Source organism: Cydia strobilella, chromosome 27, assembly GCF_947568885.1.
Source record: "Cydia strobilella chromosome 27, ilCydStro3.1, whole genome shotgun sequence".
NCBI lineage: Eukaryota > Metazoa > Arthropoda > Insecta > Lepidoptera > Tortricidae > Cydia > Cydia strobilella.
In genome coordinates, this window is record NC_086067.1 from 7,096,732 (window position 1) to 7,121,304 (window position 24,573).

At 38.7% G+C, this 24,573-nt stretch overlaps 2 protein-coding genes across 2 annotated transcripts; one reads left to right on the forward strand and one right to left on the reverse strand.

The window, feature by feature from the left end:
- The first annotated feature begins 1,154 nt into the window (after positions 1 to 1,154).
- LOC134753561 (zinc finger protein 501-like) lies at positions 1,155 to 10,086 on the forward strand. The gene is made up of 5 exons (XM_063689470.1): positions 1,155 to 2,055; positions 2,735 to 2,833; positions 3,491 to 3,571; positions 4,976 to 5,101; positions 8,440 to 10,086. Exons 1-5 carry the CDS (start codon positions 1,992 to 1,994, stop codon positions 9,378 to 9,380), a joined length of 1,311 nt encoding a protein of 436 aa, XP_063545540.1. The 5' UTR covers positions 1,155 to 1,991; the 3' UTR covers positions 9,381 to 10,086.
- A 1,253-nt stretch (positions 10,087 to 11,339) lies between these two features.
- LOC134753578 (zinc finger protein 501-like) lies at positions 11,340 to 18,122 on the reverse strand. The gene is made up of 3 exons (XM_063689500.1): positions 17,929 to 18,122; positions 13,361 to 13,513; positions 11,340 to 12,528 (listed from the first exon to the last, which is right to left on the reverse strand). The coding sequence occupies exons 1-3, from the start codon at positions 17,993 to 17,995 to the stop codon at positions 11,441 to 11,443; spliced, it is 1,308 nt and encodes a 435-aa protein (XP_063545570.1). The 5' UTR covers positions 17,996 to 18,122; the 3' UTR covers positions 11,340 to 11,440.
- Positions 18,123 to 24,573: the final 6,451 nt, after the last annotated feature.

Below are 24,573 nucleotides of genomic sequence, written 5' to 3' on the forward strand. Positions count from 1 at the left end.
CCGGGCCGGAGCTTCCGGCGCTTCGTTTTCTATGGAAAGCACCACCGATCAGCCGTCATAGAAAATGGCATGTCGGATCGGATGCCTCGGCCCGGGCCGGTCCAGCGTGACTCATACTTTAGGCGCAATTAGACAGAATGAATAATATATTCTTACTGCAAGAACTATTGTAACTTATGGTTCAGTAATCTTACTTAGATAATAATGTAATAATTACATTTAAACTTGTTAATATTATTGTTTTCTAGATATCTAAGATTGTCTGTCTTTCCTCCATGAGACAGGCATTGCCTAGTGTGGAGGTCAGTAAAAACTAGGTACATTATCCATGTAAATCATTTTCAGAAATAAACAATTTTTATGTTTTGATTTTTATTTTTTTAATAATTACACATAACAGCTTTGAATGATTCACGGTTAGTTTCACTAGACATATATTGACCGGGATATAGACTGTGATTACCTTTTGTATTGTTTGTGAAAGGTAATCACGGTCTATATCCCGGTCAATATAAGCGGTTGCACCAACCATCTCAATGGACTGATCAACGTCACTTACGGATATGATGGTCACATTTGTCTACGTGTATGGCAGCGTGATAAAGGTGGCCGTCTCTTTCGATCGCATCAAGGCAGCGTGTGGAGCCATGCCCCTGATTCTGAGATTCTGACTGCGACACTGCCAGCCTGCCAGGAGCCTCGTACGCTTAGAGGATATAACCAAACGGAGACGCCTTCTCTGAAATTTTCTGTACCAAACGGTCTGCCGATTTTTTCGGGGGAGGGGAAAGTCAAATACGTAACGTAAAAATATCCATGTCGGATAAACGTCAGTACATTGTGTATGACCATTGGCCGCCTATTTTCGACAGAGGGAAACGCCTGTTAACGGTTATTCCGTTTGGTTATACCTTCTAAGACATCCCTGCTAAAATTGACAATTATTTAATCAGATTGAGCAAAAATTGTGCCGTCTGGACTGCCCTTTAAAATGAAAACGCCAATACTTTGTAGCCATGGTTATGAAATGCATTAAAAAAAAAACAACTGTCAATGTCAAATGCAATTGTCAAGCTACTCTTTATAACGCATCTTTCTTTGTCGTTTCTAATTATTGTTTTAAGTCAATTTTAAGTGAAATTACCATTGTTTATACACTATTTATTATGTATAAGAATATTTATCTATTCATAAACTTGCAATGAAAACTTTGATGTTACATTTGTTTGTCTGATTTGTCGACTATTCTTGCATTCTATCGTCGTATTCTCTTGACAATAATATCGCTTTTTTACATTGCAACTTGAGACAAATAAGGAGTGGAGCTACACATAGATATCGAGATTATGAAAAACTAGCGACCCGCCCCGGCTTCGCCCGGGTTACACAAAAACTTAGCAAATTACACACCTAAACCTTCCTCGAGAACCACTCTATTGATCGGTATAAATCGGTGAAAAAGTTTTTAAGTTTATTGCGAACATACACACAGACAGACGCGGTGTTATAAGGTGTTAGTGAAGGAAATGTGCCTAATTTCTAGTTGTGCATGCGATTTCACTGAAAAGATCGCTCGCAACTAGTACAATCTCACAACTGTACTAGTTCGGTCTTTTAGTTCATTTAGTACAGTAGTACACCGAGGGAAACTGAGCATAATAAGCGGCTATCTGCTATCTCGCTCATACTAGCCGGCCGGGCGGGAGTCGTTAGGCCGTCTTGTTCGCACGCGCTCGGCGAGCGGCGAGCCGGCGAGTCGACGTTTAGTTCGGACGGATCACTCGGATTGCTTTGCTGTCATTGTCACTCCTCGGTCCTCGCTCCCATTCTGTTTCGTTCGTGTGTAGTGTACTAAAACGTACTAAGAGGAGGGAATCGTGTCTTTTTGATACAAGCCTACTAATTTCAATACTGCTCTTGACAATGCTATGAATAAATGTATAATTCTGTTGTGGTGAAGTAAAGGATACCTAGGTACGGACATTGTTAAAATGGAGACGGTTTGGGTTAAGCCGGAGCCTTTGTGGGAGGAGTACGAGCCCGCGCCAGAGTCAGGTGAGTCTGAACTGAAAACTACTTAGTTACTTACTCCTTGACTGAGTATGCTCAGTGACCCAAAATGAGACTTGGCCTCCGACACAAGACAGCGCCACTTTTCTCGGTTGGTGAACTGAAGACTGAAGTTCCCAAATTGCAGGCATCTTAATTGGTGTAAAAAAAAAGATGCCCGCAATTTCCAAACTTCGGTGTTCGCGTTAGGCCCTCAGATCTATCTATAAGGTCTTTTATCCTGAGTAAGCGACTATACCTCACACGTCGAATGGTAGTAGGGTTTGCAATCCAGATCCAAATGTACGAAAAATCCTGAAAAATTAACGGTTTCACAATTATGACTAATGATAATATAACAAACATTACATTCTATCTATCTATCTATCTAGCCCTTTTATTCTGAGCTAGAGTATGTCCCGTAGCTCAGTGTGCCGCTTGGCAAAGGCCTCCTCTAGCTCTTTCCATTGAGGTCTACATACAGGATTACATTATGACTTTCAATAATTATGTCAAACAAAGGGACCCCTGTGTAAATACATAATTAAAAGAAATCACGATTACTTCTTTGCCCTACCCGTCACAATACAGACCCAGAAATTTTAATATTCGACAGTTAAGGCGTCCAGCCACCATCCTCAGGATGCTGTGGTTACTGACACAAGTAACAAAGATTTATTTTCAGGGCATGCCTCGGAAGAAACACAACCTCTGACAGAAGTTCAGGGCACAAAGGAAATGGCGGTGGTTAAAATAAAACAAGAACCTCCGGAGGAGTATGCTGGTGAGTTGAATACTTGCAGGCATACATAGGTTATGGAGACCGCTTAACATCAGGCCGTATGCTTGTTTGCCACTGACGTAGTATAAAAAAAGTGTTATGGTCGGCAACGCGCATGTAACACCCCCGGAGTTGCAGGCGTCCAAGGGCTACGGAGCCTGCTTACCATCAGGCGGGCCGTATGCTTGTTTGCCATCGATGTAGTATAATAAGGGAGGCCTTTAGGCAAAGGCCTCCTCCAATCTTCCCCACTTTTCCTTATTTTGCACTAATCTGGTCCATGTTTTAGTCCTTCCACCCATGCCTTTGATTTCATCGGACCATCTTTTACATTGCCCACCTCTGTTTCTTTTATGTCCTCTAGGGTACCATAGTGTTACAATTTAGCTCCATTTTTTTATAAGGACATTCTTACACAGATTGACTAAGTCCCACGGTAAGCCCAAGGAGGCTTAAATACATAGAAAACACCCATGACACAGGAACAGATATCTGTGCTCATCACACAAATAAATGCCCTTACCGGGATTCGAACCCAGGACCATCGGCTTCACAAGCAGGGTCACTACCCACTAGGCCAGGCCGGTCGTCAAATTTATCTCCTGGAGTGTGTATAGGTATAGTAGTACTTATAAATAAGATAGTAAACTGATTTGACAGAGTATGACACGAGGGCGCAGTCTCCAGCAGAAGGCACGAAGGATCCAGTGGTAGTAAAGCAGGAACCTCTAGGTGATAATGGTGAGTTCAATATTAGCATAGAATATAACATTTAAAACTTTAGCGTTTTGAACACATATTAAATCACATTTACAATCGGGTCTATCGCGAATTTATTTTGTTACCTTTATTTACCGACGTTTCGACACAGGTTTCACTGGTCACGGTCGCAGCTAACTGACGTCCCAGCCAAATGTCAAAACAAAGATTTGTGTGACTACCCGACGAAAAGTGCATTTAAAGTTTGGGGTAGACATCACATTTTCAAACCACCCACTACACATAAATGTTAATTATTGTCAATAGTACGACACGCAACACTCACAACATCCGCGCACACATCCGAAGATTCCGAAGATAGATCCTTTGGCTTTAACCAAGCCAAACCTGAAACCAAGTAAAACCTGTGTCGAAACGTCGGTAAATAAAGGTAACAAAATAAATTCGCGATAGACCCGATAGCATAGAATAGACAAATAAGTAATCTTCGTAATCACTACATACATGGAAAAGCTCATAAGTTTTAAGCAAGCTTTGCGCAATAAAGTGGAGTCCAGACGGGACAATTTTTCCCCAATCTGATTAAATTGGCCGATCAAATCAGGCCGTGCGGACGCTAACACCAATTTGACTCGCTGATTTCGATCGCCGATTATGATGTTTATTACAGATAAAATGGAGGTGCGGACGCAAGAATACTAATTTGTGACTATAACTAATACTATTTAATATTTTATTTTAATATTTGTGACTATTGTCACTATAATTGTGTGTGTGTATTCGCATTTGGGGACATTTTTAGGGTTCCTTACCCAAAGGGTAAAAACGGGACCCTATTACTAAGACTCCGCTGTCTGTCTGTCTGTCCGTCTGTCACCAGGCTGTATCTCATGAACATTGATAGCTAGACAGTTGAAATTTTCACAGAAACAGAATAATATAAATATTTAAGTGGGGCTCCCATACAACAAACGTAATTTTATTCGTGCGCGAGTCCGACTCGCACTTCGCCGGTTTTTAATTTAGAGCGCTCAAATATCACCATAAAAGTAAAATTGGTGACTAAATTGGAGATTGACGCCAATTTCTTTTCTCGACTCCACTCTGCGTCTGGCGTCTGGACTCCACTTAAAATGTAAACTAATTAGGTAATGCCATGAAAAAACCGGACAAGTGCGAGTCGTACCCGCCCACCTAGGGTTCCGTACTTTTTAGTATTTGTTATTATAGCGGCAACAGAAATACATCATCTGTGAAAATTTCAACTGTCTAGCTATCACGGTTCGTGAGATACAGACGGACAGACAGACGAACGGACAGCGGAGTTTTAGTAATAGGATCCCGTTTTTACCCTTTGGGTACGGAACCCTAAAAACTGTGATGATATTATATGCCAGTAAATATAGTTACACTTTTTGTTTACAGTGAAAATTGAAGTGGAGATAGAGATTGAGAGAGAGACAGAAGGTGTTAAAGAGGAAACGGATTACGCAGGTGCGAGCGAAAGCGTGCGAGCCCCGCAGGCAGATTTCGAAACGTCACAACCAAAAAGTAAGCTTATTTTTAGAACATTTGGGACATTTTCTATGTACGAGTAAAGGGACCTTATTGTCGATGGCGCTTACGCCGCACAGCGTCGCGCGGCATTGTATTTATATCGGAGCATCGTTAATAACGGCGTACGTACGTATATATACTATATATTTTATCTCTGCCGGACTAGCACATGATTGGCGCGAGAGTATCTCGCCGCGTCATAGACTACCCGTCCCCCTTTAATTCATTCAGTTAGTAAAAGACGGGTAGTCTATTTTGCGGCGAGATACTGCCGCGTCAATCATGTGCTCGGCCGACTGACACCTAGAGACTTTTACATCTTTAAACAATTTTAGTACTTGTCTGCTGTTTGTATATTTTTTATTAGTTTTTTTTTGTGTAATTTGACATTTAGACTGGATACATCTCTAACAAAGTATCTAATATTTTAATATTGTCTTCGGTTACCGCGATAGTTACTCATGAAATAAAACTATGAAAACGGATTATATCGCGTATATTGAATTTATAATACATCCCGACGTTTCGAACTCTTTACAGCGTTCGTGGTCAACGGGTGACTGAGGAAAAATTACAAAATGCAAAAATACCCACATACTAAAATAATGAACAATCATAGACTACAAACTTTAAGGCTGGTTGTACATGCAAAATCGGTTCATAAGGCTAGTTATACACTATAATTATTTTTCAAGTAAAGATATATATATATACGCGATAAAAATAAACTATGCCGGCTCCAACCCTACACCACGGACCCGAGAAGATTTAATTCCCTCCTAAATTGTAGGAGGGTATCCCAATATGGGACCGGCAACAAACTCGGCGGGACACATCTTTTCAAAACATCAGAATGTCCAGCATCATCCAACACTACGGTCTCACAGTCTATGTCTCGCTTGCTCCTTTATCAGGTGGACTACAGGATCCCAAGCTGGTGGTAGAGAAAAGCCATCTTCCCTATTAAAGTTTGGATATTTCTTAATCTCAATGGCCTCGCGCAGCATTCTGGGTATGTAACGCTTCTCCTTGGCAAGAACCAGAGGCTTATCAAACTTGATTGAGTGATTGGCTTTATCCATGACATGCTCACAGACAGCAGACCTAGGTCGACGGTGCTTGACATCAGCTATGTGTTCCTTCACCCGAGTGGAAATGCTCCGTTTCGTCTGCCCGACATATGATAGGCCACACTCACAGTCCAGCCTGTACACTCCTGCAGTCTGTAGAGGGGTATTGCATTTTACAGGCCTCAGGAATTGTGACATCTTCTTCATTGGCTTGAAATATGTTTTTATAGAAGCACGCTTCAAGATGTGGCTGATCCTGTCCGTGACCCCCCTGACAAAAGGCAGAATGGCAGGCCTGCGCTCGACTGTGGGGATCTTAATGTGGGACCTCTGGTTGACCCGCGGTATCCTGAGCTCGTTTGCCTGGAGCGCGCGCCTGGCATGCTGGAGCTCCGCGGCCAGATGCTGGTCATCACATATCCTCTGGGCTCTCTGAAACAAAGATTTGCCTACTGTAACAAGTTGACTGGGATGGTGATGCGATTTGCCATTTAAGTACCTATCAGTATGAGTAGGTTTCCTATACACAGTGCGACCTAGGGTGTTATCAGGATTTCTTTTTACCAATACATCTAAGAAGGGGAGAGAACAGTCTTTTTCCAACTCCATAGTAAATTTTATTTTGCTATGGATGGAATTTAGGTGATCCAAGAAAGTTGAAACACTACTTTTTGGAAGTATAGTAAAAGTGTCATCTACGTATCTTTTAAATATCTTCGGTCGCACAGGAGCCAGTGAGAGTGCCCTCTCCTCGAAGTCCTCCATAAAGATGTCAGCGACTACTGGAGACACCGGAGACCCCATGGCCACGCCGTCGACTTGAAGATAGAATGCACCATTCCATAGCAAGTAGCCAGATGTAAGGCAATGTTCCAACAGCTTAGCATATTCCTCTGACATGTTCTGCTCACATAACCTCTTCTTGACAATTTCAATGCAGTCTTGTACCGGTAGGCTTGTAAATAGCGACTGGACGTCAAAACTGACCATGATCTCATCATCAGTCAATGTTAGGTCTTTAATCTCACCGATGAAATGGTAAGAATCCTTTGTATGCGTGCTAGTGTTACCACGTAATGCTGAGAGGGCTCCCGCGAGGTACTGAGCCAATTTATATGTGGGAGCATCTATCTGGCTCACTATGGGACGTAGTGGGGCACTAGGTTTGTGTATTTTTGGCAACCCATACAACTTTGGAGGCACGGGGCAGTCAGGAACTAAACTTGCAACATTCAGATCAAGGCTCTCCGAGTAATCACTAATTAGTTCTTTAGTGGTTTTCAATACTTTCATAGTCGGGTCCGTCTTTACATGTTTGTAGGTTGTAGTATCCGCTAATAATTCCCTAATTTTCTGGTTATAATCTGAAGTATTAAGTACAACCGTCGCATTTCCCTTATCCGCTCGAAGAATAGTAAGGTCTGGATCATCGCGTAACGTTTTCAACGCGGCCAATTCATCTCTAGGCAAATTCCTTTTCGGAGGCTTGGCTTTCCGTAATAATGACGAAACATCCTGCCGTATAGCCTCCAAATCTTCCTTCTTTACCTGATTTTTCACCAGACAGTCTTCTACACTAACAATAATGTCCTCAAAAGGGATCTTTCGCGGAGCCACAACATAATTAAGACCTTTTTCTAATACTGAAAACTCAGACGTCGACAATTGTTTACTGGATAGATTGACAACCGACCGATTTGACACTGACAGCGACGTTCCGTTAGCGCTATTATTCTGAAGCCCTCCGTTATCGCTGCGTCTCGTTTTCGATTTTAACTTGTCAAACTTGGCACTTTGTCGTTTCTTGCATTGTTCAAATGTAAATGCGTAACGTTTATTACCTTGTTCAACAACATCATTAAAATCGGTGCTTGTCAACACTTCCTGCAATTGACCGGTGCCTACCTTAATCTGTTGCTCAAGTCTATAAGCCGTGTAACGGTTGTTATGGATGGTTTTGCACAGTAACGTAGTCGGGATGTATTATAAATTCAATATACGCGATATAATCCGTTTTCATAGTTTTATTTCATATCTAATATTTTATTTATTGATTCCATATTTGTAATTGTTTTTTGTAATTTTTTTGTTAATTCTATTGCTTGTAAAAATTTACATGTAAAAGTGCCCTGGCCTATTTGCTGAATAAATATTTGATGTTTAACTTCTATAGTTATTATATTTCGTTGATTATTAATTTATAACACGCAGTGCTCAGATGTATAACGCCGATGAACCTAAAACTTTTACGTCTTGTTATAGGAAAAGGGCCCTCTCGGCGCGCAGCCCCCTCCGCTGCAGAACTTACCGAAAGGATGGTCTCTTGCGACATATGCTCAAAAACATTCAAGCAAGCAAGCAAGTTAAAAGACCACTTAAGAATACACACCGGTGAAAAACCTTACAATTGCGCAATTTGCGAAAAACGGTTCAGACAATTAAGCCATTTGAGACGACATTCTCGTATACACACTGGGGAAAAGCCCCACGCGTGCGACGTGTGCAAACAAGAGTTTACCGAGTTGGCTAATTTGAGGACGCATCAACGAATCCACACTGGTGAAAAACCTTACGCATGCAAAATGTGTACCAAAGAATTTGCTGGATTAAGCTGTTTAAAGCGTCATGAAAGAACACACACTGGTGAAAGGCCGTATTCTTGCAAGATTTGCGGTAAAGAGTTCACACAATCGAGTACGTTAAAGTTACATGTAAGGACACACACTGGAGAAAAGCCTTACCAATGCGGAACGTGCCAAAAATATTTCAGCGGAATGGACAATTTGAGAAAACATGAGCGTATTCATTTGGGTTTGAAGCGATTTTCATGCGATTTATGTAAAAAAACCTTTACCGGTTTGAGTACTTTAAAGAGGCATATAAGAGTGCACACTGGGGAAAAGCCGTATGTGTGTGATGTGTGTAAAAAAGCGTTTTCAGGATTAGATAGTCTTATAAGGCACACTCGTATACACACAGGGGAACAGCCATACTCATGCGAGACGTGCCAAAGAAGGTTCAGGCAATTAAGTAATTTAAATAAACATATAAAAACGCATGTAGAGCAAAAGTTTTATCATTGTGGGATGTGTACAAAGAAGTTTAGAGAATTGTGCACTTTGGAGAAACATGAAAGGAGGCATCACAGTGGGGAGCCTAGCACAGTTTCGGTCGCTGGAGTGGATATTGAATATGCTACGTGACTTAGTGTGTCAGTGTCTTGAACACAACCTGTGTATTGTTCTAGAATAAATTGAAATTGTCGTCGGACCGAGAAAGGCAACTGACAATATAGCAAGCAAATGTTGTCACCCGTGTGTACAGCAGCTAACAGTTTGTGTTCAGTTTAGTAATGATTAAGGGTCTGTTGCACCAAACTGTTTGTCATCGTTGAAGAGTTCGCTAAATTTTATTCTATGGAAAGTTTCATAGTAAACTGCCGCGGCGCGCCGGGTGACGTTGATCAGTCTGTCAAGTCCGGATGGTGCAACTAGCATTTAATCTTTGACCTTAGCGGAAACTCGACATGTGCATTCTGTCTGTCCTAACCCATGGTGCACAATGCACAAACGTCTCTTAACGAGGCGCAAAAGACCAAATTGAAGGTTTGCCAAAGGGCTATGGAGCTAGGAGTAAAAAAGATTCACCGAATCCGCAACTTTAGCGGTCAAAAACGCGCATTACTGATGGAGCTAAGAACCGCCAAGCTGAATGGGACTGGGCTCGTCATGTCTGCCGCATGCACCCACAGAGGTGGGCGAAAATAGCCATGGTGTGGGTGCCACAATGTTGGGCGAGGATCTGGAAGGCCCAGGCGGAGATGGCGGGATAACCTGGACGCATATAGTTTGCTCAAAACCGAGATCGAAGGGGAAGGCTTTTGACCAGCAGTGGGACACCATAGGATATTAATATAATATATTAAAACAGTAAAAAATGAAATTGAATTAGCTAGTAAGATTATGTAATAAAATATTTTAAAAATATGTAGATGTAATTATGTTTTATTTCTTGTACCTAAGGTAATCGCCCAAATGGTCTTCTCTCAGTATACTTTAGGGGGCTAACGCAAAATGGGAGCTTTTATATTGAATTTTTACACTTTTTTATCAAGGGCTATTGGCATGGAAAAAATCACACTGAAACTAAACTATATTTGCAAGGGCAGACTAGCCCTAAGGTTAGTTTGCTTGATAGTAAAAAAATACGAAAACATGTCCAATTTCTGTTTATTTTCAGTTGTAGGTATATCGTTATCCTATCGTTATCTAGTATATGAGGCATTTGACGTCAAGCGGACAGCAAAAAAATTGTCAGGTTCTGGATTTTGTTTATAGTTGGGTTAATTGGACCTATATGAGAACAAAAAAATTTAACATTATTACTTTTTTATTATATATCGCTTCGTTAAAAATTTATACGCATTTAAAAAAACGACAAAATCTGAGGAACGGATTTTTTAAAAGTTATTATTGCAATTCTTTTAATGGATTTAATAATATAGTTTGTCAAAGGACTGTCTCATTTCAAACATAGACAGAGAGAATCATACTATCTTTGTCTTACACTAGTACTAGCACCCAAAGATAAGGATGAATATAGTTTTTTTTGTTCTTATTTACTGCCAATTTGGTTTGACCAACTATAACTAAATAGAGAATATTAGTTGATTTCCTTGAAAATTAGTAAAAAAATTTTTTTTATGTTCTTTTCATATAACAAACCGGAAGTTAGTATTAAATCTTTTTTTTTTTCAACCGCATTTTTTTTATTTTTACACAATAATGTAGCTTATGGTGTACTAATGTCCTATAAAAAATTTCATAATGGCATCTCGATTGGTTTTGAACATTCATGAAGTACTTCGAAAGTACTGCGCGACGCTCCATACTGCCAAATTTTTTAGTTCTCATATAGGTCCAATTAAACCAACTATAAACAAAATCCAGAACCTGACAATTTTTTTGCTGCCCGCTTGATGTGAAATGCCCCAATAATTTGAATGGGTTCAAATTTTGCGTCCATATTCGCTAGACACCTACTGCAAGGGTTCAGCAGTTCAGTACCTTAATCTTTATTTACAATATGATGTGTTTATTTATACGCTTTATTTATTATAATGCGTTAAAATAAATATTAACAGGTGTAAAAAATAAACTTCGTTGCTTTACTACATTTTTATTCCACAGATGAATATTATTATTGCTAAATATATAATGTTTCTATTCAGTAAAATTAAATATTCAGTACACATAACATCAAACTACCTCGTTTCTGCATTATGAATTTTTTCATGCCTTCTCAAGTGACAGGAGTCTGCGAAATCCTGCTGACATATCTCGCACGAATATGGTCTTTCACCAGTGTGAACTCTTTCATGTTTCTTCAAGTTACTAAATACCCTAAAGTTCTTATTACATGTGCCACAGCTGTATGGTTTTTCACCAGTGTGTGTTCTAATATGATTCTTTAAACTGCTCGATGCTCTGAACAATCTTTTGCAAAATCCACATTGGAACGGCTTCACCCCAGTATGAATCTGTTCATGTTTCTTTAAATTACTTAATTCTCTGAACTTTAAATGACATATGCCGCAAACATGCGGTCTATCTTCGGTATGAGTACGTTTATGTCTCCTTAAGTAAACTAGTTGTGTAAATTCCTTTTTACACACGTCACACTCGTAAGGCTTTTCCCCAGTGTGTATTCGTGAATGTTCCTCCAAATTCCGCAAATGTATAAAGTTTTTTTCGCAAACACTGCAGGATAGTTTCTCCTTGTGACATCGTTTATGTTTATGCAAAGAGCTTAATGAAGGAAACAACATCTCGCACATATCGCACTTATATGCTTTCTCCCCATTATGAATCCGTTCATGCGCTACTAAAGTGCTCATATGCGAGAATTCTATTTGACATATTTCACAAAAATACGGTTTAACTCCCGCGTGCATCCGCTCATGTTTCTTTAAAGAGCTTCCAGTATTAAAGCGCTTTTTGCATATATTGCAACCGTATGGGTTTTTTTCAGGATGGATTCGCTCGTGTTTCGTTAAATACCTCGACGTTGCGAACTGCGCGTGGCAAATCTGGCATACGAAATGTTTCTCGGCGGAATGTATTTGCAAGTGCTCTTTTAATTTGCTTGGATGCTTGAAAACCTTCGCGCATATTTCGCAGGCATATGATTTGGCCCCAATGTGATGTAAAGGGTCTTGTTCGACAAGCAGGTTGTGGCTGCGGCGTAGATGACGGATTAGACTACGTCTGTGACTGAACAAGGCTTCGCAAGTGTCACACTCGTAAGTAGTTTTCTCATCGTTTACCTGTTCTTCAGGCCGCATGGCACCTTCTGTAACAATACACAGAAGTGAAATTATAATGTTATAACTTAGTGTTATTTGAAAAAGTTGTACATTTCTTTGGACCATAAAGCCAGGGATAGACTAGGCGACAAATGTCCCACGACACATGTCGCCAGCGATGTTTACAAACCCAAAAGACCAACATCATTCGATGCGAGATTTTATATCTCTCATTAAGTTTGGGAATTCCTCACGGTTACCTGGTTGCTGATTACCGAATTTAGTCTTAGTAATCCTGCCTAAAAATAAAGATTTTCTCTAAATCACATTTTTTTTAATGAAATAGGAGGCAAACGAGCAGACGGATCACCTGATGGTAAGCGATTACCGCCGCCCATGGACACCCGCAACACCTATTTGACACTAGGTACATACATGCTAACCACACTGACACTTCTATGTTACAACTATGTGCAAGCATTATATGTCTCCATAGTTTAAACTGTGTCACTAGTTATTTATTAATAATTAATTAGGTAAGTACTAACTTTCGACTATTTCATTATTTTCCACTGTTTTTTGTTGACGTGATCAGGTCCTGACAGAAAATCAGTGCTTTTCCTAATGGGTGAAGCGTAATACTGAGCCAGAACCCTTGTTTTGCTGCGACGCACGCAGGATTTTTATTTGTATGAAACAGTATTTATATGTATTTTTTTCCTTTTTCTCTATTATGTAAAAATCTGTGTGACTCTTATTTGTTGTTGTAGTTTCTATTTTTTTCTGGATTGTTCTGTATTTGAATATTTTGTGTGTATTGTGGCAAACAAATAAACAGTTTATCTATCTATCTATCTTATAATGAGAAGTGTAACTAACCACGAGGCTGAACACCCTCTCTCTCTCCTACCCCTATTGCCTCCCTCGGGTCCTCAAACTCTATGTTCACTTCTTGAGGCTCTTCTTTCACCACAACCGCCAGCTCAATGTCATGCATGTTGTCCGCTGCTGGGGCTGTAGATTCAATGTGCCCTGTAAAGAAATAAGTTTTAATTTATTACTTACTAGCGACCCGCTCCGGCTTCGCACGGGTAGAATCTGAACAAATTATACAAAGATTCAAAGATTTATTTGTTCAACATAGGTAAGTTACAAGATGTTAAATACATATTTCAGTATCACTATGTCGTGCCTGTTGGCATACAAATTCAATAAAAATACACGCTAATCATAATATCACAGAAAAACAATAATAGTCAAAACAGGGTTATGTCATGCAGTAAATCTTAATTAGGTAATTCAGTCAAAAATTCTATAATAGAGTAATATGCTTTCTTTAAACCTTACAATTAAACCTTACTCAAGAATCACTCTATTGATAGGTGAAAAGTATGAAAATTAGGGATGTACCAACTAGTCGGGAAAGCCGACTATCCGGCCACATTTGTAGTCGGCGACTAGTGCTAAATTTGATTTTTACGAGCAATACGACCAGGCAGTAGTGGGCAGTTTTGGCGCCACCATTCAAACGGATCTTCATGATGCTTAACCTTTTGAACGCCAAGCATTGACGTAACTCGACGTGACACCGCAATGAAGCAAAATAAAAGCTTAGAGAACAATAGTGATTACAAAACAGGATATCGATATTTTCACTGATTTCGTTTTTGACATACTTAGATTAGAAGAACCACTACACAGGTGTTTTACAATATAATATTAGATAATTCTGGCTTTTAGCTCTACTAAAAACCTTTAAATAACGTATTTAAATATCAAAATGTACTTGTAACTTCCACTCAAATCTCTCAATAATGCCACATCACTACTTGGTGGTGACGTCAGGCATCGGACGTGAAGTGCCGTCATGGGCGCACGGAACACTGATAAGCGCGCGTTACTCAGAGATGTGCAAACCCGTTGTCGATTATTATTACCTACTAATTAGCAAACTGCAGTATCGTTACAATAAAATAAATGCATAAGGGGTTACATTATCACAAAAGGTCAGTACCGTCTTTCAAACCAAGTTGTTTAAATTAAGCACGAAAAGAAGTACCGTAACAGCACAAATAGCAGTTATTTTAGCAAAAACAACTCCTATTACAAAATGTATGGGATTAAGCCATATCTATTATTGATGGCGCTAGCGTGTTTGTCGGAACTGCGCGAAACGATTTCTATTAGGAGATTGTTACTTTCATATAATAATATTATTCCTCCATGACTCGGTCACATCACTAGGCGACGTCAAGTGCCGTTTTTGGCGTGGCTAGCTATGCTATTTACTGGGTAAGTCGTATTATAACATAATGTTGTTTTTTTTTAACCTTCTATTCATAGTTGAATTGTAATAAAGTTATACAATAAAGTAGAAGGGCAAAATAAAATAATGCAAATACAAACAAAGAAATATAGTTATTTATTAAAGAGTCTTTGATAAATTAAGTTTGGACGGCAAATGACGTCGGCGGCGTGAGTGGCACAAAATGTCGACGACGTGATTTACCGTCTTTGGCGGTCAAAAGGTTAATGACTGGGATGCCGGAGTCATACGTAAACATGAACGCAAAACTTGTGCTGCCAGAGGGCCTACCGCGAACCACGTTCGACGTTTTGTATCCCTGTCAGACTTACGTACGAATTGACAAGTGCGACGGAGAGTCAACACGTCGAACGTGGTTCGCGGTAGGCCCTCAGGAACGAGGCGACCAAAACGGTTCCGATTGCATCCGAACTCTGCCGAAACCAATGATCGGCCAAGCCGACTATTCGGCCAAATCCATAGTCGGTACATCACTAATGAAAATCTAGAGTTTTGGATGATTCACACCCACAAGCTATGTTCAGTCACCCGTGAACATGATGCATGTAACTGTGTCGAAATATCGGGAGCTCACAAATAATACAAAAGGTAATCACGGTCTATATCCCGTTCAATATAAGTCTAATGAAAATCTGTTTAGTAGTTTTTGAGTTTATCGCGAACATTCAGATAGACGCGGCGGGGGGACTTTCTTTTATAAGATGTAGTGATCACAGACCACTTTAACTATTAACCTGTAGACTAGCAACAGCTTGCATGGAATTAGTCGGGTCCACACAGAGCGAAAATACGCGCGAGGCAATTTCCGCGCGCACAAAACGGCCAGTGTAGACGTGCTTGCCTCGCGCGTATGCTCGCTCTGTGTGTACCAGGGACCGGCTCGCTATCCCTTATCGGGGTTTTATAAGGGTATTGCATAAGGCTTAACTCACCATACCCTTTGCCAGACGAAACCCTTTGTTTTGGTTTTAAAAACCCTTATATAAAGCTACCACATTTGAGTAATCGGTAGCCCAAATACCCTTACAAAACCCTTATCATCCGCTCACCATTCTCACCAACACCTTGCATATTGCTTATAAGGGTTAGCCTTATAAAGGGCTTCCCTTTTAGCATATAAGCGTGCTAATTTAAGTCATCTACCTTGTTCATAAAGCACACATTACTTCGAATTCAAACGATCGTCGGCGGCGACGGCGGCGTTCTTTGACTAGGCACGTATTTTCTTTCCTTTTCATACACTACCGTAGATATATACTAATCCTGTCTCTTTCACGCAAAGGGAAACCTTTATAAAAAGCGCTTAAAGATAAGGGTAACCCTTATTAAGAACTAGCCTTATTTTTGGTTAGCTTTTCGGTAAGGGTTAGTCAAAGGTAAGGGTATGAATGGGCTTGCAGTTCAAAAGGGAAAGTCTTTCAATGTGTTAGCCGTGTTTAAGTGTCGCCCATTGAAAGGGTTTTATCGCGGAAAGGGTTGTCCGGTCCCTGGTGTGTACACGACTATATACGTTACATTGCCGACTACTAAGGTAAACTGCATTCGAAAGTTTGATGAGAAACCGCAATATAATTAAAATTGCATGCAAGTTCTTGCTAGTCTAAACCACGCTTTAGATGGAGCACATAAGACAATTGAGGTCACCGCACGTAAGCGCTCCCATACAAATTTTTCATGGGAGCGCGACAGACCATCATTTAAAGTTAGAGGTATAATTATGAATATGGATAAATACAAGGTCAGATTATAAGAATAAAAAACTTAAAATATAAAAAATATAAATATGTATTTCATTCTCCAATGCAACGCGCATGTAACACCTTTTATGGTGGCTGCTTACCATCAGGCGGGCCGCATGCTTGTTTGCCACCGACATGGTAGAAAATAAAATCTCACCCAACGGTGAGGAAAGTTACTATGGTTGACAAAGTAAATATTCTTTATTGTGCACCGTAAAGAAAAAGTACTGTAAGTAGCTAGTACAGTCAAGTGTGAAAATATGGGTGCACTCATCATACTCAAAAATATGTCCCATAGCTCTTATGTCAGCGAATCAAAAACTATGGGACATATTTTTGAGTAAGTTGTATGCACCTATATTTTTACATTTGACTGTACTTGATGTTAGATGTAGACTACGAAAATAATAGTCTTTTTGGTAACAAAATCGATGTATGGAGTGAGCACTTTATGTCTTCTTAATTCTCTTTGACACAACACAACTAGATGCATGAGGGGCTTTAGTTAAGTAAGTACGAATAGATAGTATAGAGGGTTAGTGTCATAGTAAATTTTGTAGTCACAGTAAATTTACTGTCATCTATCAACACAGGATTAAAACTAAAAATTTTCAACTAGAGTTAGACCAAGAGAAGTCTGCAACGATTTTGATAACACACGCAGTGCGTTATTTATTTATTTTCGGAGAACCAACAGCTATCAATTATACAATAGTTATATAAGTAAATAACAAAAAGCCTGTGTGAATACCTACTTATTAAATACCCACAATTCAATACTCTTAATATACTGAGCTAAGAAAAACAAAACTTATTATTAAAATACATCGATCGATACAATAATATTATTATGAGTATGCTATCGCATACGACTCGCTCACTTAAGTAATTTGTTTGCCAGAATCCGTCTTATAGTTGTGATGTTACTATTAATAATTTATACGCCATTAATTTCATAGAAGTTTGACGTTTAAAATAACACTTGTACTGCATGTGCTATCAAAATCGTTGCAGACTTGTCTTGGTCTGACTCTAACTAGATTAGTTTAGTCAAAAAACATTGTCATGTCTGGAGACCCCACTTACACTTATACATTTAGGTACCTCACTTTACCATGATAAATCGTGTTATTGCACTCAACGACAACGAGAAGCATTGCGCTTTTATACTTTATGGCACTTAAGAGCTTGTAACACCTTCCTGAATTGACAAGAGGGACACGGGACACCGCAATACGTGAATCACAATAAAATATATTATTATCTCTTATCGTGTCCCACGTATTGCGGCGTCTCTCTTGTCAGTTAGGTACTAAATCCAGAAAAGTGTTATGCTTTTAACGGGAAGGACTGATACGTTGATATTTGGACTGACTGCTCACCTGCAGGAGCCATTTGCGTTAAATCGTCCGCACAAAAAGGTTCTACTTTCACGAACCATGATTCCATCTTGAAACACTAATGTTCGTTCAAATTATTCGAAAAAACATAAACATTGAATTGATATTTAACTATAGAATAAGGAATTAAAGCACGGAACAAGTAATAAACCAATAAACAGTACAAATAATACAAAACAAGCTACGCTTGACAGCTGACAGATAAAAAGGCGTGACGTTGTCAGTGTAGCCAGCTAAGAATGACAGAAACTACTGCTAAGGCCTTAATGTTGCCTTAATGTCGAACCATAACAGACGGGCGTACAGGACCGCGATATTGGTCCGGTCAAAATAATGTATTTCTTTCTCGCTCTCATAGCTGTCTCCCTAAACGGACGTACGGCGGACTACCTTACACACGATCGAGAAGGCCAGGGTCCAGTACGCCCGTCTATAAGGCTCAGCTTATTATTCTTAAGGCTTTATTATTCTTAGCCTATGTTAATGACTTGCCTAAAATACTGGACACAACCTGTATAATGTTCGCGGATGATGTCTCCTTGTTATTTAGTTGCTCGGAAAATGGAGATTGCAATGAGCGGTTGCAAGAAGTATCGCAAACAACCCAAAAATGGCTCATTGATCACAATCTCGAAATGAATTTAAAGAAAACAAAAATTATTCAATTTAAGCCCCCGCAAAAGAAATCGTTGGATATGTTATTAAAAATTAACAATGTATGTATTGAGGAAGTGACTGAATTCAACTTGCTAGGAATAAAAATTGACTGCAGTTTGAACTGGAAATCCCACGTGCAAAACATAAAAACAAAATTGTCCCGTTTTATATACGCCCTAAGCATTTTGAAAGTAAATACAAACTTCGAGACTGCCTTGTCAGCATATTATGCGTACGCGAATTCTTGGCTTAGTTATGGTATAATACTCTGGGGTGCTAGCACGGACGCACACCAGCTCTTTGTTAATCAAAAGGAATGTATACGTATCTTGACCAACACGCAGATACCTAACAGCTGCCGTCCGCATTTTTAACGACATAAAATTCTTACTTTACCAAGTATCTACATAATGGAAGCGGCAATGTTCGTTAGAAATCACCCGAACTTATTCCCATTGCAAAAAATCATATCAAACAGACTTAATCCTAATCAAAATAAAATCCAGTACTTCTTACCAATCTCGAAACTAGCTATGTACAGAAACGGTCCTTACTGTAGATGCGTCATCATAGCAAACAAACTACCCGAAATATTGAAACAGGAAAGTAATGACAAAATGTTTAAAAATAAGTTAAAAATGCTGCTCACCGATAAGTCTTACTATTCAATTGACGAATTTTTAAATGATGACACTTTGTTGAAATGGAATCCGTTAAGTTAAATATAGTAGGAATGAATATGATTATGTAAATATTAAAAATAATTATAATAACAAATTATGACATCGCATTGTATATTTCTTAATTTGATTAATATTGTTTTGACATACCTTTACTTTGCATGAACTATCTTAGCTTTAAATTATATTAATTATTTTGATTTTCGCTAGAATTGTAAGTACCTAATGTACCTATCTATCTGTTAGCATTTTGTGCCCTATCAGGGTGTCATGTACCAACTACCTGTAACTAACATCTTTTGTAATGCACATGTAATTTAATGTTGAATAAATATAAATAAATATAAGCAGCTGCCGGCTCTCAACAGCTTCATCGTACGAAGATGGGTCGGTATCAGGCAAGACGCGAGTGATATCCAGCTACATGGCTACTGTGACGCCTCCAACGACTCTTACGCAGCAGTCGTATACCTTCGGGTGGTGAATCATGAAGGTAATGTCTCCGTTAATTTAGTCGCAGCCCGAACAAAGGTCAGTCCAATCCATCAAATCTCCATACCCCGTCTTGAACTTCCCGGGGCAGTACTATTATCCAAACTGCTGGCAGAAGTATCCACTGTCCCAAAGAGTATAATAATATATGCACAGTCCTATCCATTCCAGTCAGTCGATGCGTCGCTGCAAATTTGACAATGACATAATGAAATAAAGAATTCCATTCACTTGTCACTCGAATGGGCCATGGTCCCTAACTTCTATTCTTATTAAGTATGTACAGAAACACAATAAAAACTTTAATTCTTACTGCTCGTTTTATTCCTCCATACCATCCGCTATGTTGCTAACCATTTAAGCTTGCCATCATGGAGACTGTATAAAGGAGCCAAATCTCTATGTATGAAAAGTGTCCATCAAAAAACAGTAATTAGGCGGCGCCACCATACACCGAAATACTACCAAAAACAACCTACGTAATTTGGTCGGGTTATTTGTTGCCTTATATGGTTCATGTTATACTCATGTCCCAGAGCCTAACTAGCGCCACCGGAGAGATTAGGAACTATTATTTAAAGCTTAACGCGGTCACTTTTACAACAATTCTGCCATAAGAGATTGCGATCCTTTCTATACCATCCATACTTGCCATAACAATCTGTCATCCGCCTACCGCCCTTTTTCAAATTTTCACTAATGTTGGTACTATGTCAATTATGTCAAGTCATTTGTTTGTCTGTGACAGTCTGTGATATAAAAAAAAGGTACAGAATTTTGTAACCATGAATCTAGTATAACTGGATCGGTCATGAGGAGTGGGGGAAAATGACCGAACGGGATAGTCTTATGTATCTTTCAGTAGGAGTAGCAGAGAAAGCGCTGTTATTGTTTGTCCTTGTCATAGTTTCACTTTTCCACCGCTGCCACAACCGAGGCTGTGGCAAACAAATACGTACGTGACATGTCATGTTTGTTCGTTGCTTGTTTAATTATCGTTGTTTTGTATGAAATTGTGCTTTCTCTTATGAGATATAGTGATGGTTAGCGTTTTGAATGCTTGAACTTTGATAAAATACTGGTGAATTGTTCTGTAATCGGCTGTAATAGCCGCTCTGAGTAAAAATATGAGATCATAACCTTTCACACGTAAGTACGGTATTTTACACCTTCCTCTTAACGCAATATGTGAGAATAACATTGTAAAATTACGTTACACTCAAAGCAATGTAGAATCAAACGATTTCATTAAAAATATCACAATTATTTACGCAAATTAACAAAACATTATTTGTAAAATTATCCGCCCAATTTACGTAGGTAGGTAAGAGTCTGAGGTCAGCCATTTTTAAACTTCTTCTTAATTTAGCTGCATGACAATCATGTTAGGGATACCAGATGAAAATATCATAATTTTATTCCAAATTCCAAAAAATAAATAAACAGATGTTGTGAAGATTAAATGTGGTGTACATTAATTGGTGTGATTGCGATTTGTGATTTCTTTAAATTAAAACCCATAATACATTTTATTTTACGTTTTATTTACGAAACATGTTTAGTTTTGTACCACCTGCGCGAATTATAGGAGGTATTTCATTGTTTATACGCCTAAAAAGAACGGCCCATTGACATTTTATTTAACAATTTTTTAATACCGTCAAACAAGCTAACTTTGCCTCCAGGGTAATCGCCCCAACGTGATATCAAATATTGGGGTAATTTTTACCAATATGGTATCCCCACGTTTATGACGTCATCTATGTCTATCCCTTACGGGCGCACGCGTATAGCTGGTCTGGTCGATGTAATCTCAGAATAATGACTAAAGCAAAGAAGCCGGGCAAAAATAAAAGCTTGGTAAAAGATATCGTATTCACAACACGCTATTACTTTTTGTCTAAGAGTGAGTGAGACAACAATCCGCAAGTTCTTTCGTTTTTTTCAGTATTGTCATAAGATGAACTGAGGGAAATGTCAAATGGTCCTATGTGGTTCTATAATATAATCCAGCCAAATAAAATATATGTTCGTTATTTCACAGGTAGGTGTCAACTGTAACAACTTGACATAGTCGTATTATTTTAGTTGAAATATTTCGGGAATTTCAGCGGTCATCTTGGTTTATTTTAATTATATTGTTGCTATTCCTGAAAGATTGTTGGAAAACGTGCTGAGTTTTTATTTGTAATGGTTTGAAGTTCCCTTTGTGATAATGTCTTGTGTGATCGAGGGCTGTAAATCGCATACAGGAAGAAAAGAAAATACGCACGAACCGATAACCTTTAATCGGTGAGTTTTGTTCAATTTTGAAGAAATTAATTTATAGGACCTGACCCTAAACATAGAAATCGATATGTTGTTTATGTAATTATTACTTGCATTCAAGTCTATATAGATTTTTGCATATATTTTCGAACTTTTCTGCTAAGTATGGAAGGTTATATTTTTGGCATAGTGATGTATCGACTTCAGATCAATAACCTATCGGCATTTACAGCTTTCTTATAGTTTGGCCCAGGACTGTCTCATTTTAATTGATGAGTACAGTCAAGGGCATAAATATATATACATTCCCAAAGTCTCAAAAATATGTGTACGCTCAGACAATAAAATCGTGTTCACATATTTTTAAGCCATTTGTCTTGATCGATATTTTTGCCTTCGACTGTACCTATAGTTTTCTTTGTTCTTACTTACTGACAGATTGTGTTTGCCAGACTATAGTTTAATACTAAAAACCGGTCAAGTGCGGGTCGGACGCGCGCACCAAGGGGACCGTACTTTTTAGTATTTGTTGTTATAGCGGCAACAGAAATACATCATCTGTGAAAATTTCAACTGTCTAGCTATCACGGTTCATGAGATACAGCCTGGTGACAGACAGACGGACAGCGAAGTATTAGTAATAGGGTCCCGTTTTTACCCTTTGGGTACGGAGCCCTAATAAAAAAGACATTAATGATCATTGATGAATGTTCCTTTTATTAATATTGTTGGTCACAAAACTTAATTTTTTATTTCAGATTTCCAAAGGACGAGGAATAGGGGATATTACTGCAATGGGCATAAATATATATACATTCCCAAAGTCTCAAAAATATGTGTACGCTCAGACAATAAAATCGTGTTCACATATTTTTAAGCCATTTGTCTGGATCGATATTTTTGCCTTCGACTGTACCTATAGTTTTCTTTGTTCCTACTTACTGACAGATTGTGTTTGCCAGACTATAGTTTAATACTAAAAACCGGTCAAGTGCGGGTCGGACGCGCGCACCAAGGGGACCGTACTTTTTAGTATTTGTTGTTATAGCGGCAACAGAAATACATCATCTGTGAAAATTTCAACTGTGATATAGCTAGATCACGGTTCATGAGATACAGCCTGGTGACAGACAGACGGACAGCGAAGTATTAGTAATAGGGTCCCGTTTTTACCCTTTGGGTACGGAACCCTAATAAAAGAGACATTAATGATCATTGATGAATGTTCCTTTTATTAATATTGTTGGTCACAAAATTCAACTTTTTATTTCAGATTTCCAAAGGACGAGGAATAGGGGATATTACTGCAATGTTCTGCCACCAGAGTGCAGCACTAGCTTTTTTAGTGCACCGTAGAGTAACTTATTCATACTGTACCTTTAACAGGTTTTTGACAAGTTTTCAGGGGACCTACCGGAAAACTCGAATCCGAAATTTCGTTATCTAGCTGCCTCTTTATCGCTCGAATACGCAAGAGTGACAGAGATGTTAGATAACGAAAGTTCGATTTTCTTGTTTCGCGATAGACCCTCAGATTGTGATAGTGGCGCCACCTACGCCGAGTTTCGCGTAATATTCCCTATTATTAAATAATAAAAAAATATTACACGAACGTTTTTTTTATTATTTCCTATTTGGTACAGTCAGCTGCAGAGAAAAGGTACCCCACGTCCATACTAATTTACAGAACTTTGTATGCAGGGGGGTGCCTTTTCTCTGCAGCTGACTGTACATGACTAGAAACTATACTTAGTCTTTTAGCATTAGAAAAAACGGTAAACCATTTCCACGTGTCTTTTTATTGACAAGTTTTTTTATAAATATAACAATATTTTACTTATGAAAGCAAAAGTATGTAAATGATCGTATATTATATTTGTTGTGACTTATTTTCAGTGGTTTTCGATAAAACGACACGTTAAGATCACTCGCCTTCTTTCTAATGATAAAAAAAACGAGAGGTATAGTTAGACGGTTCTGAGTCGTAGACTGCAAATGAGATAAAAGCTATATTAGGTACATGCATTAATCCTCATATCAGGCGGCTCTTTGATTCCAAGGATTGCATAATTTTTATACTTTTTAATGATTTTTAGAATATGAAAATTATAAAAAGTATAAAAGTTATGCAATCCTTGTATTCCACGCATTTCATTTCATTTCAACGAGCCGCCTGTTACAGATTTCTTGAAATCGCCGCGTTTTTTCAGGTTCAACTTTCATTAGCCAGACTATTATCAATTTGCCAATTTGTGATTATTTTTTTACACGGCACATAAACTTATGCATAATTTATCGATAGAAAAAGTCGACACAGTTACATCCCTAGCAAATTATCAAACTTATGACACCGTACGTAAATGAGAAATAACAAGCATATATGCGTCTCTTTTCGGCACATTATCTAATTCGTAAGGAAGTAAAGTACGGGTATACATATTTGCGAAGCATTTTTGCCCGACTTCTATGCTTTAGTCATTATTCTGAGGATGTAATGATTGTAATGCTAGGTCTATGTTTGTAACAGTTT